The sequence below is a fragment of the Salarias fasciatus genome, chromosome 2 (assembly GCF_902148845.1).
Source record: "Salarias fasciatus chromosome 2, fSalaFa1.1, whole genome shotgun sequence".
Taxonomy (NCBI): Eukaryota; Metazoa; Chordata; class Actinopteri; order Blenniiformes; family Blenniidae; genus Salarias; species Salarias fasciatus.
Window position 1 is genome coordinate 4,505,347 of NC_043746.1, and position 17,270 is coordinate 4,522,616.

The 17,270-nt window shown below is 46.6% G+C and overlaps 1 protein-coding gene across 1 annotated transcript in view; it reads right to left on the bottom strand.

The window, feature by feature from the left end:
* The window catches only part of LOC115407333 (X-linked interleukin-1 receptor accessory protein-like 2), a 389,294-nt gene that overhangs the window by 53,866 nt on the left and 318,158 nt on the right, over window positions 1-17,270 (bottom strand). The window contains exon 7 of the mRNA XM_030117731.1: window positions 1,725-1,799. Within this exon, the coding sequence (XP_029973591.1) occupies window positions 1,725-1,799 (75 nt within the window). The remainder of the gene's footprint in view (window positions 1-1,724; window positions 1,800-17,270) is intronic.

Sequence of the window (17,270 nt, forward strand, 5' to 3'; positions counted from 1 at the left end):
GGCGGCGCTCCCACACAGCCGCCGCCTCTCGGCTCCCCGGCCCGGGATGGCCAAATCCCAGCAGCCAGATGACGGCGTTCTCCACAGCGGCGGTGAGGAATCTATTTAGCGTCCCTTTGAGAACGACACCAGCCAGTGAGCTGATTTTGGCGGTGCTTTCACAGTCTGAGTCACAAGTCTGACCCAGAAGACGCTTTGCAGGAAGAAGCCGTCACAATATGACAGAAAGTTAGTCAGCGCCGGCTCATGAAATGTCAGGAAAAGACTGGTGTGATAAGCAGGATGTGATTCGCCTGAAGATGTGTCTGAAGGCTGGTGGAAACCGATATGTGCTCCCGGAACGGGGCGGACCGCACCGCCTTTAAACCTCCACGGTACGCGCTAACTGACTGGACTAATATCAAGAAGCGTGCAGTTCTGGTTTTATACTGAAGATGGAAGAAAAGATAACGATGATGGAGACCTGAGAGGCGGTGAGGTAAACCGTGGTGTTCTGTGAGGATGTTGAAACCTGGTGTCACACAGCAGGCCATTCACTTCCAGCACTGTACTTATGTCGCCTACTGCTAACCCTGCTCCCATAGTGACCAGTACACCATCGCTGGTCAATGCCTGTCAGCAGTGGGATTCAATCCTGCAAACCTCCACCTGAAAACCCGTTTCCCTCACCTCTAAGCCACGGCTGCCTCTCTCCCTCATATCTGACCCAGCCTGCTGGAGCTGTGGGCTGCTGAAGCACCAGTGGAGTTCATTGGTCAAAGGTCTCACAGCGGTGACCGTCAGCTTTGGCATTCAGACCTGCACAATCAGATCTCAAGTCTGCTTCTCATACCTTGAGGTGGCTCAGGTAAAGGCCTGGAGAGAGGACAGAGGGGACAGCTGTCTCCAACCATCACTGATCATCCCTCCATCTCTGTGACAGCAGCTCCAGTGAAGGAGAGGAGGGCTTCCTGCTGTCTGGACAGCCACTCCAGATGATCCTTTATGATCCCAAAACCAATAAAAAGTTAAAACATCAGCATCCAAGTCTGGAGAACTCACATCCCGAGAGAGAGACTTTGCACTGCCCAATGTAACGTCTCCCTCTCAGGATGTGAGTATAGCCACACCTTACGAACAACTTTCCAAGGAAACATTCCTCTCCAACAGGCCGCCATCTGAGCCGTCTGCTATAGCGAGGAGTTATGCAGACGCAAAAACAGAGGATAAGTTAGTGTTCCTGTTTCAGTCCACTTCAAGGTCTCCACAGCGCCTACAGGCAGCACCATGTGCCTGTCATTTGTCCCCAGCCTCAGTCTCTGGCTGGTTACTGTCTGACCTATGAGTTTCTGGTGCATGTGAGGAACCTCTTCATTTGACCATGAAGAACAGTTGAAGTGTACAAAGAAGAAACCAGATTAGATTCATTTCGATGGTTTTGGTGTCTGGATCTTTGCAGCTTAGAACTGTTCAAGGCAGACAAAATCAAAGCTGAATTGAAAGATTTCCATTCCGTTCTACAGTGCTGCAGTTTTCCACAGCAAAACTTTTATCTCTCATATCCGCCTGAAGGTCAAACTGAAGTGGCGCCGATCACATGTGCTGTGAAATGTCCGTGGAAGAGTCCCAGCAGGCCGAGCGGCTCCACCAAGGAAGGCTGCACCGACAAGCACTTTGCTTTAAGAACCGAGACGCCCTGAAGGATTACCACTCCAACCCGGGAATATAAAGCTGCGGTTCCTTACCAGGCGTGATTTCTATCGCCGTGTCCTGTCTCTCAGGAGGGAAGAGGACCTTGGGAGGCTGAGTGGTCTGCAGAGCTGAAAGACAAAAAGAAAGGCACATGAGGAAAGCGCTGATCACCAGGGGTGTGAGACACTGTCAAATTACCAACAGTTATCACTGCATGTGTGACTGCTTCGAGTCTAAAAAATGGAAGGATGCAAAAAAGATCCAAACCTCGACTGCTCCTGTCTGGCTGTGATCTCCAGCCACCACTCCCTCCTCTTCCATGATCTATTACTATCAATACCACCATTTTTGCAAGGTTTTTAACATGTATAGTAAAACTCAATTTGCACAACATTTCAGATGAAAACGCAGCTTTTTTGTGTTCTAGTTCCAGAATAGTTTCCTGTTTTTAAAGATTTGTCGACGGTGTTCATTTACACTGAAGCGGCAGAAGTGATGAAAACGGTGTAGTGAGCATGCCAGGCCACAAGTCGGCGCTGTTGTTTTTGTCATGCTGCAGACTACCTGGCCAGTGCAGGGACACTCATATCTTTGTACCTGTGACAGTGTTGATTGGTGAAACATGCACACCACTGATCTGCACGAGGACACTGCCGATATACTGAGCTGATGAAGCGGAACGGCGAGACGACACCTGATCAACCAGCTCAACCTGCTGCTCATTTCCAGGCAGAAGCAAAAGCAGAAGAAGAAAGGCGCCCACAGACAGCCTTTGTACTCCGACGACGAGCAACTCTCACACTTCCACCTCTGAAAAGCAGAGCTCTGCCGTCTGACACCTTCTCTCACACTCTCACTGCCATCAGTCAGCCATACGGTAACACGAGCCATTTGATCAGTGTGTGGAACTACCGGCTTGGTTTTTGGAACTTTTCAAGAATGTAAAGAAGTGAAGAGGACGTCATGAGAACAACCTCTTTTTTTTACTCTTTGATCAGTATAATGGATACAATAATTGACATTCCGTCTATTTTTGAGGGATGCGAAGCCGAATCTGAAGGTTGATTCTTAACTTTACAACAAGGTAATGATTGTAGGTTAATGTGTTAACATGCTTATTAAACAATTTTACACAACAGCATTGACTAAAAACTCTCGCTTATGACCGTCTCAGAGTATGACCTGCATGTAAGATCTTAATATCATGATTACATATTTAACATTCTTTTTACTTTTTGCCAGGAGTTTCCTTCAAAGAAAACGGTTTAAAAGACACACACTGCCAGTACATTTCACATATTCCGCTACCTTGTTATTGGGAAGCGCCTTCAGTATTTTGATGAAAAAAGTATTTGATCTGAATAAAAAAATAACCCAAACGAAGAAATACAGGGTTAAAGACCAGTTAAAAATTGGAAAAAGTAAAACAGTCAGACTTCAATGTTTCACAGAGGTTGTGGTAGGATTTAACATGGGCTTTAAATAAGAGGAAACCCTGAAAACACCTTTTATCCAGGAGACTAATGGGTGGCTGAGCTAAAGGTCGGCACAGTATCTCTTGCAGAAAGGTCTTTTGTAATAAAGTGAAAAAGGAAACAACAGTTTGTCACTTGGAAATTGAAATGCTTGTCGTTACACTCAGGATCATGAGCGAATCGCGTCAACTGCTTCAAGCCAGATCAAGTTTTTACATGTATGCTCCTAAACTCCCTCTAAATGACTCCAATGACAAGAGACTTATTTTTACTCAACCGGTTGATAAAATGAAAAAAAGGGAACGGCTGGTATTTCATGAAGTACATCACTTCGCTCCCTGACACTGTCGAAGAACAGAATCAATGAGCTGGATAAAAATCTGGCTGCACGGCTGCCGTGCCGGCAGGGGTGGATTTGGAGACGTCAGAAGCCGTCAGGGCCGAAATTGAATACTTCACCTCCTCATGCTCATGCAATGATCCAAAGCACTACAATTTCACGTTGCCTGATGACCACACTCGAGCCCCTTCGCTCAAATTCCGTCTGCTGCTCGCAGGCGCTGGGAAGGTGGCTTAAGGCGATAACGCCCTTCAATCACACGAAGCGGCTGCTGCAGAGAAAAAGGGAAGGAAAGCAAGAGGAGGTCTGAAAACACGTCCAGAATACTGAGTGAAACCAGTCTGCATAAGATTCAGTTCTGCTCCTTGGACCGGATCAGGACCAACAGCAGCACCTCCAGCAGCGTCTACCGGCCATTAGGGAGTCGTTAGAGAGATGATAAATAAGGGATCCGATACATTTGCAGTGGACAGATCAAGGTTATCATGAAAGTGTTTGGTAAGACTATAAATATTCCTCTACCGAGACGGATGTCTGTGTGAAATGCCAAGAGCAAACCCTGATGAGCCACAGGCGAGGAGCCGCCAACAGGACGGCGAGGAGCCGTCAGAGACTTTCTCTAGGCTGCCTCGCTCTCAGGACTCCGCTCCACACACATCCAAACAAACTCACAAGACTTCAGCACCTTCGGAACACAAACAAAATCCAATCAGTTGATTTTCTCATTCCAGATTCCATCTTCCTGATACCAACGTACTCATATTCATTCCACATCCTAAACACCAACGACTACAGAAGGGAAGAAGAGATTCAGCTTGTGTCAAAGGTCAATGCAGCGTGTCTGATGAGGCCTGAAACCTGAAAGCGCCGTCGATGCCTCATCAATGGTTCTTTTGGTTTGAATGTCATCGGTGGACAAACGTGAGGTACTTCACTGATCTGTGGGTCCACAGCTTTGACTCAACAAGTCCTCGTACAAAGATGTTCTATCTTTCTTCAGTCCCTACGTCCCGCTGTCCGTTCCTCACGTTTTCTGTAATATGGTTGTTAGCGCAACCTGGACCTGGGCCAGAGCATCACTCCTCATCTGATCCCTACCCTCTGACCTGTTCACACTGAGTGCCCCTACCAGGAGTACCACACTCCAGCCAACACGGCCGCAGGAGTCCTGGAGACACAAAAACTACCCCATCATGGTAAGGTCGTGACCCCATCGAGATAGAGCTTTCTGTCGTAGGTAACAATATGGACTGAAACCCATTCGTAGCCCTGCTGTGGAAATAGTGTAGTTTCACAGTTTTTGTCCACTCAACTCCATTTGACTGATACAGACCACTGTACACTCGGAAAATGCAACGTTTTGAACCAGATTTTCAAAATAATTTGGCTCACGCTGAAGCTTAGAACCTCGATGTACTGCTTTACCCCACTTCCACTGCCTCATATTCATGACGAGAATATTTACTGCTAAACACACCCCACCCATAGCGAGGTGGACGCAAATAGAATGGTAATCCACTAGTCAAGGTATGACATGTATGTCTGATTCGACTATGTAAATCCTACCTGACTGAGATGAACAGAAGTACAGTGTGGTGATACGATTACACCATTCAGCTCTACCCTCTGCCAATCACTCCTGCCCCTCAAATGTAGTCAATTATGCTCTAGTGGCTGGTAGAGAGGTAAAAAGAAGAGGCCTGGGCCACAGAATCTGCCTCCAGTGGCATGTCAAGGACGCTGATCAGGTGCTTCATGATTTGGGCGTTTCAGCATCTGTAATTTTTGGGGGTAATATAATCCTGTCAACCTCTCAGAATTATTGGAGCGGTCTACTTATTCATCCATCACTCATACTGCTGTATGAAATTCAAGGTCAGAAGGGTCTGGACCTAATCCCAGGAGAGTCTGGGTGCAGGCAGGGCAAACCCTGGACAGGTCAGAGCCCTCTGGGACATTCAGAGTCAACCTCAAGCATCCAATACCGACCATGTTTTTGGACTGTTGGATGAAAGCGAACAACACCGTCTCTTGAAAATGCATTTTGGTTTTTACTAAAGATCACAGATCAGCCTTTGCACTGCAGAAACTATAAGTCAGAGCTTTTTAATACTTTTATAGGAAGTTTCAGCACTGTTTTAATAAATCTGCAGCAAGCGCCGTGACACGTGAAAACGTGTGAACTCTTCCTGTGACTTTCTCCCTCTGACAGGAACATTCCGGTCGGACCAAGTTGATCTCAGTTACGAGTCTTTATTTATTTATTCATTTATTTTTTTCCTAGTTATGAACTTCAGCACCCACCTCCCCCTAATAACCCCGTCACTCCACCCCTCTATCTCTTCCTCTGAGGAGATTGATGGTTTCATTTGCATTCTGAAAGTTCCGCTGTGCCCTTTTAAGATTAATGAGCCAACCCTTCACCCAGACCCGGCTGTCCTCTACCGCCGCCCTTTGCCTCTTCCACTCCCTTTTCCTCCGCTTTGTCACCAGTTCTTTCAAATCTGTGTTATATTTGTTAGTGAAACACTGAAGCATCTCTCTTTTTCTTGTGTTTGAAATCGAGTGTTTCTTCATTGGGGCGGCACTTTGCAGGGCGTTTACCTGAAACCTGTCTGCCGTTCTGGTGACTCATGGGAAGGAGACACAGTAGGAGTTGTGTCACTGTGATTAAGTGCCGGTGCAGAGCGATGTCAAGCAACACACTGAAGCACTTCAAGCTCTACAATATTTGTGTAAAAATGAAATAAACAGTATTTTTCCAAATATTACAACAATAATCACTGTTGTAGCATTTGGCAGCCGTGGAAGGTTTTTTTAAACTACATAGGGCAAATTCGCTTCAGTTGGTGGAGTAGTCATCCCTCAGTTACAGGTTTAATTCCCCAACTCTGCATGTCCGAGTGTCCTTTAGCAAGACACTGAACCCCCAACTCCTCCCAAGTGGTGTTTGAACGTGGAAAATGATCAATTATCCTGCAGAAATTCATAAACGATACGACAAGAACTGTAAAAAAAACAAAACTGTAAAGCAGATTTAAAAGGCTGTATCTGTATCCAGGAGTGCGCTGGGTGTAGCGGGTTGTCCGGGGGCGGTCTGTCCTGACTCCGACTCATTTTGTGCAGATAAAAGAGGTGGTTAAAGACTCTGTGGGCAAATTTTTTGCACCTTTTGGCGATTTCCCAACAGTCCTCTCCGTGTAAACAATCTCCACACGGTGCTGGGTTTGGAGAAAGGAGTCCAGAAATAGAGTCTATCAATCCATCTGTATTCGACACCACTTCATCCGAGTCGGGGTCACGGGGGGAAACAGGCAGGGTCCACGCTGGAGCAGTCCATCACAGAGCAAACACAAACAGACACACAATCACACACACTCACCCTGCAGTCCATTTACACACCAATTCAGCTAATACAGCTTTAGATTATGGGGTGAAAACAGAAAGCCATGAGAAAACCTGCAAACACACGGGAATGCTGCACAGGAAGGTCCAAGTACAGACTCCTGCAGATGATCCTGTTGTAAACTGAGAATGCAGGCAATCACACCATGGTCACAATGGCTTCAATAGACGCATAGAACAAGAGAAGAAAAGCAAAAAATAATGACCATGCCTGTGTTTGGTCAGTCAAAGCCTGGATTTTAAAAGCTACACACCAAATGGAAGGTAATGGTGATAATTGCTGTTTAGTGGTTTCCAAGAGCAAGAATCTGAATCCCGTCTGTCTGTGTAATGGTTCCTCAGGAATCGCAGGCCGCTGCTGATTGGCTGAGTGAGTTTGCCTCTTTGTCTTGGCGGACGTAGTGAACGGCACCGACTGATTCCCCCCACAGCACATCCATGAAGCCGCGATTCACTGAGACTCATTTCAGGAACCAGAAGTCCATTTAGTGCACGAGGCTTTCCGTTTCTCTCACAATTCACACTCTGTGAAGCAGTGACGAGACTGGGACAAAAGCTTCACATACTGAAACAAGGACATGGAGACTTCACTGTCCATTGTCATGTTTTACAATTGTCCAATGTTTGAATTGATGATGAGATGAAGATGTTCAGTGACTGTACAGCACTTTACTCAGGAGATGAGGAGATTAGCTGAGAGCTTTATGGTTTGTTTTCTGCTCCAGAGCAGAGGAAACGCAATAAAGTCAGATTATCATTTGGTGCAAAACAATCGAAGCTAAAAGCAGCTTGGAAGAAACTCTGAATTCATTTTACTGAACAAAGAAGAATGACAGCTATAGAACATTCTGCTCTCAGAGGGTTGGCTTATTAAGGACTCTGAGTTCAGTTCAAGAGAAGCGTCAGGCTCGATTCTTTCCTTCTGGAAAAGTGAGAGTTCAGGTTTTCTCAGCTCACCCAGGGGTGATTTCTTGATGATGCAGGAAGTGAGTTAAGTGATTTCACGTCGTATGCTGCAGGGGCGGGACAACCGTTCACATCTTCAACGGTCCTGGTTCGATTCAGGTTTATGAAAATTAACTTGCATGTTAAACCCAGGTGTGCATTGGTTTTTGTTTCTGCATGCTTTCTACCGCTGTCCAGTCACATCCTTCAGGCCATTTCCATGACATTATTCCAAGTGTAAATGGATGATTTTTCCATTTTCATCTCATTAAAGTTTCACGCTTACACTGCAAGGTTTTGAAAACGATGCCTGTGAGCATGCCAGGCCACGAGGCGGCTATACACGCTAACGAGAGAACACGCGCGTTCATATGGACAGAAGACCACGTTGAATTGGTTTTGCAAGTAACTATAACAGAAATACCAAGTCCAGGAGGATCTGGACCGGGACTCTGGACACTGGAGGAAGACGCCGGTTCTGTCCATCTAGTTTCACATTTCCTGCCATTTCCATGGAGACGGAGTTGGAGCATTTTGAAGAAGTTCCACTGTGGTAGCAGTTTTCCAATAACGGACACTTAAAATAACAAAAGTGTTCTCTTTGGTCACCTTGGAAACATTGTTGTGGAAACAGAACTTGAAGCCAGGTGTTCAAATTCCTGGTCAAAAACTCTGATCTACATCTCAAGTGTGTGTCCACCACAAGGCAGCTGTCACTGTTGGTGTGTGTTTGTGTGTTTGTGAGTGAATGTGTGGATGTGACACAGTATCCAGCAGTAAAAGTTGTGCGTCTCTGTCTCGTAGGTTGCCCAACGTAAGCTAACGTCTCTTCCGTCTGCATTCAGCTCCGATCTGGAGAAAAGTCAACTTTTCAGACGGCTCCAGTTCCAGGCCTGTTTATTACAGTGATTACTATCTGCTTATTGATTTCAGCCTATTGTCCATGCAGAGAATGAAAGGAGTGGAAATCATCAGGCGCAGTGTAACGCGACGTCTTCATTGTGCGACTTGACAGTCAAAAAGCCAAAGATACTCACTTTACAAAGGCACCGTACAAAAAAACCAGTCAATCCCCTAATCAGAGGAGCGGCAGGCCTCAGGAGGCTTTGTGAGAAAAGTGATCGATTGACAAACACTTTGATTCATTTTCTGTCAGCTGATTACTCGACTCTCTGCTTCGGCCTGAAATGTCACTGAAATTACAGGAACGTCTTAAGCTGGATTGTAATGCCGACGCAACAATCGCTGCATTCAAAGTTCTGACTTGGTTTCCATAAAAACAGACGATTTATTCAGCTGTCACACTGAAACTAATCAATAGATTGTTTTCTATTGACTCAGAAAAGACAGAAATGGAACTTTTTACATGTACAGCCAGTCCTTACAGCTAAATATGATTTGAATTGAAGAGCACTGTACTGCTGCTGCAAACCCGTCTTCACCGTCAGACAGATGAGGAAGACTTCGCCACGGAGCTGAACTGATCAGCAGCGCCGTTTCTTCTGCTCTCTGGGTTTCGAAGGAGACTTGACCTTTTCACGCTGACTTTTTCAAGTTCTGCACACGAGGTCGGGCTGGGCCGTGATCACGAGGCGGAGCTAAAACAGAGTTGTCAAAGTTTGTTTTCCTGCTCATTTCCTCCGGGAGTCATTACAGGGAATAGAAATCTGGCATTTTGGTGAACTTCTGCATTCCCCTGACTGTGTCTGCACACACACACACACACACACACACACACACACACACACACACACACACACACACACACACACACACACACACACACACACACACACACACACACACACACACAGAAAGTTCAGAGCATTTCAAATTAATCTCAACAACTTTTGTGTGATTTCAGAGGAAGATATCTGATTGGTCGGGATCTGATTAAACCCAGCAGCTTCTTCTTGTGGTTTTTATCTCTGCAGACAGAACGAATAGAGTTTGCGTGTCAAACCAAATGTGACCTTTCCATTCTATTTTAAAATCTTGAGACAGCAACATTAACACGGGACCCTCTCCTACTGCAGCAGAGCGCGAGAGGACATTTGTTAACATTTAAAACACTGCGTACAGTCGCACCGCGGCGCTAATTATTCCCGCTGTCTGGCCCGCAGTGCTCTGCCCTGCGAATTAGACGACCTCTGCATTTTGAGGACCGCCTCGCGCTGACCTTTCGGAGACGCTCGCCGCCCCGTCCGACCCCCGACACGTCGGACATGTTTTTCCGCCGCCCCGGGAGAGTCGGCACGTCTCTTTCTGTGGAGGTATGAAGTGGTGAGTGCTGCGATTTGCGGCCGGGGCGCCGTCACTGCCGAGGCGCCGCCGCTCTATTGTCACGGCTGATTGGTATGCAGGGAAGTGAGGAACAGGGTCAAACTCCATTTGGAAAACAGAAACGTAAAAGTTCAGTTTATATTCACAATTTTTTAGAAGGAAAAAAAGTAAAATTAAGCAAATACTTTTCCAGACACAGAGCTACAGAACACATTCTGTCCGTCATGTCAGTTTCATCTCTTATTTGAGACTCGACATGACCGGGCGGTTTTTTTCTAAGATGAGTTTTCTCACCGAATCCTGCAGGATGGATCGCGACAGTAACATCACAAACAGCAGATTTCATATCTATTTTAGACATGCGTGCATATTCAAGTCTCAATCACAGCAAATAAAAGCTGACCTTCCGTCCTGGAAACAGCAACATTTTGATTGAGTACTTCCTTGTTTGACGAGCAGACGTCTTAACTGGGACTCAGTCATGCAATCGATCGGGCTCGAGGGAGGAGCGTGCACATTCTGCACGCTTCACATTGTGTAATCACACACGACAATCTGTACATCAAACTGATATGACCTTTTGCAGGAATTATGAAAGGAGCGGGAGACGTCTGGTGCATTCGGACTCGTACGACATGCGCTCAGATTTATTGCTGGAGGATCGCAGCAAATTGGCCACTTTAATGACGGATTCCTCAATGAAACTCAGATCGGATGCAAACAGTCAAACGCTCTCACTTCTTCTGAGCAGAAGTGTCTCATTAGTGACTGAAGCGCTGACATTCAGCAGAAAATAAAAGACCGACTCCGTTTTAGTGCATGAGGCAGAGCAAAGCGCCGATTCGCCGACCCGGAGGTGGATTAAAGCGCAGCCGGACCTCCCCGGTCCACTGTTTCTGCGACTGCAGCTGCTGCAGAACATCCACCACTCAAGGCTCTTCAGCAAAATCAGCAGGAACCCGAGGTCCAGACGGAGGACGATTTGACACAAAGACAGGTGGAGGAGATAAGATGACTCGCTCCATCGCCGCCGCTCCACCCTGAAGCTGTTTCACCACACTGTGAGCACGAAGGCTGGCGGAGCTCACAAACCGCTTCGCCTTTAAAAGCCTCCAAACTCTCTTGTTTCAGTTCTGCAGACGTCGGAGTTGTATCTCAGGCGGGCTGAACCGGGAAAATAATCATCCGGTCAGTCCTCCGCAGCTCCGTCACCGTCTGGTCTGGATCGTCCACCAAACAGGACAGACGGACAGCAGAGGACATCAGATAGCAGGGACCGACTGGTGGCGTCACAGACCCTCACACTCCACACACCGACCCTTCACACTCCTCACTCGCTGTACAACCGTGGCATATAAACTGATTCTGACTCTGCAATTTATGTTTTCAAGTTTTCCTTTGTTGTGATGAAGATGTCTAAATGACCACAAAACCAAACAGTTACCACAGAGGATGACGACTATTTCAACATAAAGACAATTTTAATGAAACCTTCTGGTTACAGTGAAAATACAGTGAAATGTCCCCAAAGGTTCTCCTACAGCCGCTGCTCCCGACAGCCCGGCTGTGAGGCTCGTTCGACAGCGCTGATAGCTTTTAGCCTTCATGACACCGTCACTGATCTCTCAGATCAGGCCTCAGTGCTGTGTTGTGTCTGCAGCTCTTGGGGCATTTGTTTAAAAAAAATCTATATTTTACGATATATTTGACTATATACTATAGCTGGGCCGTTAACAGCGATAACGTGCTGCGTTATCGCGAGAGTCTTATCGCCCTAGAAGAAAATTGTCGCCGTTAATCTAATCTGTCCGGTGCCCCGAGCCGGAGAGTCACACCGCGCTCCAGCTGAGCGGCAAAAAAACACACTCGCGCTTTTAGCGGTGAAACACGGTCCATTCCTCATTATTTGCCATATTGAACTCGGCCGAATTATCAGAAAAATCAGGAGGAAAATGCTGGTATGAGGCACAAACTGAAATCAGGAGCGCAAATATGAAGAAAATGAAAGTGAAACTTAAATCGCGTGTTTTGTCAGTGCTGCGTTTCGGCCAGCTGGGCGTGTTTTCAGTGAAAACACGCAAAATAAACTAGATTTCCCTTCAGCACACAATCTGGTTTAATAAAGGTAAGGATGAGGCACCATGCGGCGTGACTGAATTTAGGCTGTTCTGGAGATAGGATGGAGTTTGAGGAAGTGAGCGCTCATCAGAAACTTCTATTTTTCATCTGCTCTGTTATTGGTGGTGATCTGTGTGTGTGCGTGTGTGTGTGTGTGTGTGTGCGTGTGTGCGTGTGTGTGTGTGTGTGTGTGTTGGGGGGCAGTCTAGGTAAAGACTTGGTATTTTAAGCCATTATAAATCATATTTGATGAATTGTAAAATTATTTATGTAACACACATTTTGAATGGAATCAGCAGACTTCAAATGAGCCATTTTAATCGCGATTAACTCCAGGATTGGGGTGCAATTAATTGCAATTAAAAAACTTAATCGTTGCCCAGCTCTACTATACACTATATACTCTATATTTCCTTTGTGGTTTTTGGCCAGATTGGAGCCTCTTGCAGGCCGGTTTTGGCCCATGAGCCTTATGTTTGACACCCCTGCTTTACGCCATCATTCACATTCATCCATTCATACATGTGCTTGCACAACAATCATGACTACAGTGAGTACCAAACGCTCGTCCCCCTTCAGTGGCGGCTGCTCGAGGACACTTTCATCACGTTTCCATGGCTTTTTAAAACACTGGACTCTGGACTGTGAGGCTGAAAAGGCCGGTCTGCTCTGTCCCTGTGTTTGGAGGAGCAGGTGAGAGAGGCAGACCAGTGATCAGGGGTTTTGCAGAAATTGGATGGGTACATGTGGAAAAAGGAATTTCCCCGAGGGGATTAATAAAGTATGCTCTCTTCTTTCTTCTCCTGAATTCAGCATGAGAACTGTGACGCAAAGCAGGACAGAACGTCTGCCACACAAAACTCAGTTTAACAGACAATGGCGGTGAAGCTTTTCCCAGCTGCCATCTTAGCAGGACAAGCTACTGAAACCGTGTCTTGATGACCTGATAAATGAACCAGTCGTCATGAAGCTCTGGCATTCTGGGATGTTGTTGCGATGCACCGAGAAAAGGATGAGCGTGAATCATCAGCAGGACTGAATCACAGCGGAGGTGATGCAAACCCAGCTTCATGGTAAAGTCACAGCGACGACGGTGCTGCTGTTGTGTGAAATATACATCGCACATTTTCTGATGCAAGCGTGAGAGCGCCGGAGCTGCAGGGCGGAAACGCGCCGTGGGAAGATCAATGGCTTCTAATGTGACCCTGGTGGAAGTGCTGAGCTGGGACGATGCAAACGGCCGATGGATCCTTATCACATACACCATCTGCTCCAGAGCGGCGCCGCGCTGGAGCGACGGCCTGACGGAGGAAACAAGCGCTCTCCCTTAACGCCACACACCGGGCAGAATGATTAAAGGCATGCATTAGAGGAGGACGACTCTGGGGGAAGGGGCGGAGTCTGCAGGAATACAGCTGGACGAGCCTCCATGTGACAGGAAGCAGGTGAAGAGAGCAGAGAGCAGATCACAGCTGCTTGAAAAACACGGAAACATCATGCATTTATTCTTACAAAGCAAAAGTAAAGGGCCGTGCCTCTCAGTTTGAAAGAAAACATCTTTACCAAGACCTTGTTGATGGAGAAGACAGGTTATTTGAAGCGAATTTTTCTTCAATGACAGGCAACAAAAGGGAACTTTTTTTTTTTTTAAATTTCTTATTTATTGCACCTTTAAAGGGTTGGCACGTCGTTTACTTTTTTGTGAACCTTGAGAGACTTTAAATGAAATATTTATTGCTTCTTTGGATTCATTTGAAAGTTTTAGAAGCTGACAATGTTGCAGGACCAAGCAGTCAATTAACGTCCATGCATAACTACAAAGCCACAGAGGTCTGAGTTCGACAGCCGATCAAAACACATGACGCTTATCCAATTATCGTATTAATATAGCATCCTGGAAGGATTTGTATACATACGTATATATTTGCACAGACTGTCGGATGTGTTTATGCCACAGATGATGGATGACCAACTTCCCTTCAAGCACGTTTATAGACAGATGCAGAAACCACAGATTGGCCTTGAGAGGTCAGATGTGTAGAGTGAATTGATTGAGCTGAAAACACTCAAAAATAACCTTGAACAGACAGCAGAAGTTGCGGATATGACGGTCTTGACCTCATTTCAAAGGTCTAGTGTGGCGCAGGGACGAAGGCAGAATCCAGACTGTACTGATGTGTAACAACACTTTCTACCAAAAGATGCTCAGCAAGACAAGAAGGACACTGTCGATCGATAAATGAGGCCCAGATTGACGTGTTGACATTAAAGACGTTTAAAATTCAACGTTTCTCCTGAACTGTTCAGTTCGCTGCTGTGAATAGTGACGAAGGCGACGTGGCATGAAGATATAAGACAGCAACACCTCAGACAGAAGACAAAACTGATAGAACGTCAAAGAATTCTAATCACTGTGAACACTTTGGTCCATTGTCCAGTTACAACAGCTACAGTATAACTGGCTGCTTCAGTTAGCGCATGCTATAGACTACACTCTTGATAGTGGAGCAGTTTCTCTGCCTTCAGGCATCATGGAATAAAGGCAGTGTAGTCGCAGGAAGATGACCTGATGGCAGTGTTCGGCTCATGAACCGCCCCTGGCCTTCCATGATTGTCAGTCATAAAGCAAAGGTCGACCCCAAACGACAAATCACCTGCAATCACAGCGGAATGGCTTCCCCCCATTGGACGGGCCATTAGAAGGCTGGAGTGTCCTGTCTGCTCTGCGTTACACACCACGGCTCGTTTATGGAGGGAAAGGAAACATTTCCTAAAGACGGTAATAAAAAAAAAACAAAAAAAAAACGAAAAGTCAAATGTGTCTTACTTTTAAAAAAAAACTAATCTGACGCTACCACACAGAAATGCCAGGGGGGCAGTGAGAACATCCGAGCCGGTCAGCGAGCCTCAGCAGAAGGCTGAATGCTGCTGTGTGGATAACAGTGAGAGGAGTCCGTCTGACTGTGACCGCGGGGCTCTGGGTGTCAGCGGCCGAAACGCCCCGCGGCTCGGCTGCAAAACGACCCCGAAGAACCGCGTGTGTGAAGAAACAAAGTGGGGCTGATGAAAAGGAAGGAATCCCAAAGATAATCAGCAGTCCGTAGACAAATACAATCTGGAGCAGCTCCATCCTTGAGAAGCGCAGCTGGTATTAATACCACTCTCTTTTATCCACGGCCGCCACCTCCGCCTGTGTGTGTGTGTGTGTGTGTGTGTGTGTGTGAGAATATAGTTAGTGGTTCTAATTAGTCGATTCAAATCAGTTAAGGGACTCGTACCTAACTGCTGCTGGTCCCACCGACAGCATGGATGGGAACACACACTATTTCCAGCGCAGGGACTGGAGGGGGCTCAACCACCCATGGAGATTTAGCTAATTATCTTTCTGCTATCTGTAGGCTAAAGTTCTCCCTCTGTAGCTCCCTCGCTTCCTTCCAGCTCCTCACGTCGAGCAGGTGGGAAAACGCCGGCGTGGAGAGCAACGCATCGACTTCTGAACACGCTTTTGAACCTGTCATCAAACCCAAACGCACGATAAACTCTCACATTCTGCCTTCTAGGACATCTGCTCGCACCGAGAAGGCTTGGTTCTCATGGTTATAGTGATTTACTGTCGTCCTGGTTTAATGTCAGTCTATATAAGTTGCTTTTTGAAGCTCCAGACACGATAAGTGCTCTACCTTCCAATCAGAGCCGGCGGCCCCAGAAGCTTGGCTGCGTTAAAGACGGTCTCCAAGGCATCGATGGACGGCAAACATTTAATCCAGCTCAACAACTCCAATCTGCAATTCTGTCTCCATATTGAATTATTTGGTTTTGTTCTCCCAGACATAATAACATTTTTAATAGCTGCCGAGGTAGACTGTCATTACATTCGCAGCAAATATCTGGCTGCTCTGTTTGTTCAGGAAATGAAGCTCCTGCTTCATCCAGTGATGAACCCACTCTAAAACCCAGCAAATGCTTACTCAATCAGACCGGGAAAACATGTTTTTCCTTTCTCTCTCTCGGTATTAGAGGGCTGAAGTCCACTTCATAAGAAATAAATCACACATCTTTCACTGTCAAGTTGTAGAATGCAACAGCGAAGCCTCTCGCTGGTTCTCACTTAAACAAATGCAGTCCACGCTTCCTTCCTCTACAGGGCCAGCAGTGTGTGTGGAGTGTGTTCTTGTCTCTGCGAAGCGTCAGCCTCTGAACTCAGATTCCTTCATCCAACCCTGACCTGAAAAGGTCCTTCTAGAACTTTTCAAGGAGGTGATTTTGGGCCAAAGTGTTGATCATGATGACAAATTCATATATGACATTGAAGGCAAAGTGAGGCCTCTCTCACAATTCTGTGTGTGTGTGTGTGTGTGTGTGTGTGTGCGTGTGCGTCTGCTGAGAGGTGATAAGACCTTTAATAATGAGCTTGTTCACTCCGTCATCAGTCAGCGGAGCTGTCACTGCCGGAGCCATATTCAGTCATTGGTGCATTTTTCATTCATACACTCAGACATTAACACGGCGGAAGGAGAGCGAGCCAATGAAGACCGAGAGTGGTCGAGCGAGGTCCGGGCAGGGGCAAAGTCACAGTGAGGGAGTGCCTGCTCATTAAACCACGCTCACAATCATCACGCGTCACACACTATGGACTTGTGTGTGTTTCCCATCCATTGGAATGAGACTGTCCAGGCTGGAAGCAGAATGACTTTCTTCAACGTCACGTCTGTCCTAAACTCATCCGTCATCCACTTGTAGTCCCGAGCTTTGCCTTGTTTTAGCATCTAAGAGCGTCTCTTGTGTTTTTTCCCATTCAAGTTGTCTCACACACACACACACACACACACACACACACACACACACACACACACACACACACACACACACGTCATGTTTCTGTGCACTGATTTCCTGATGCTACAAACTCAGCCGTAACATCTACCTGTGGAAACCAAAACTTAATTCCGCCATGAAACATCTTCTCCCAAAACTCCACAGACCTCAGCTCCTGTTGCCACATGAGAGATCCTGCCGACATCCCCACGAGCACA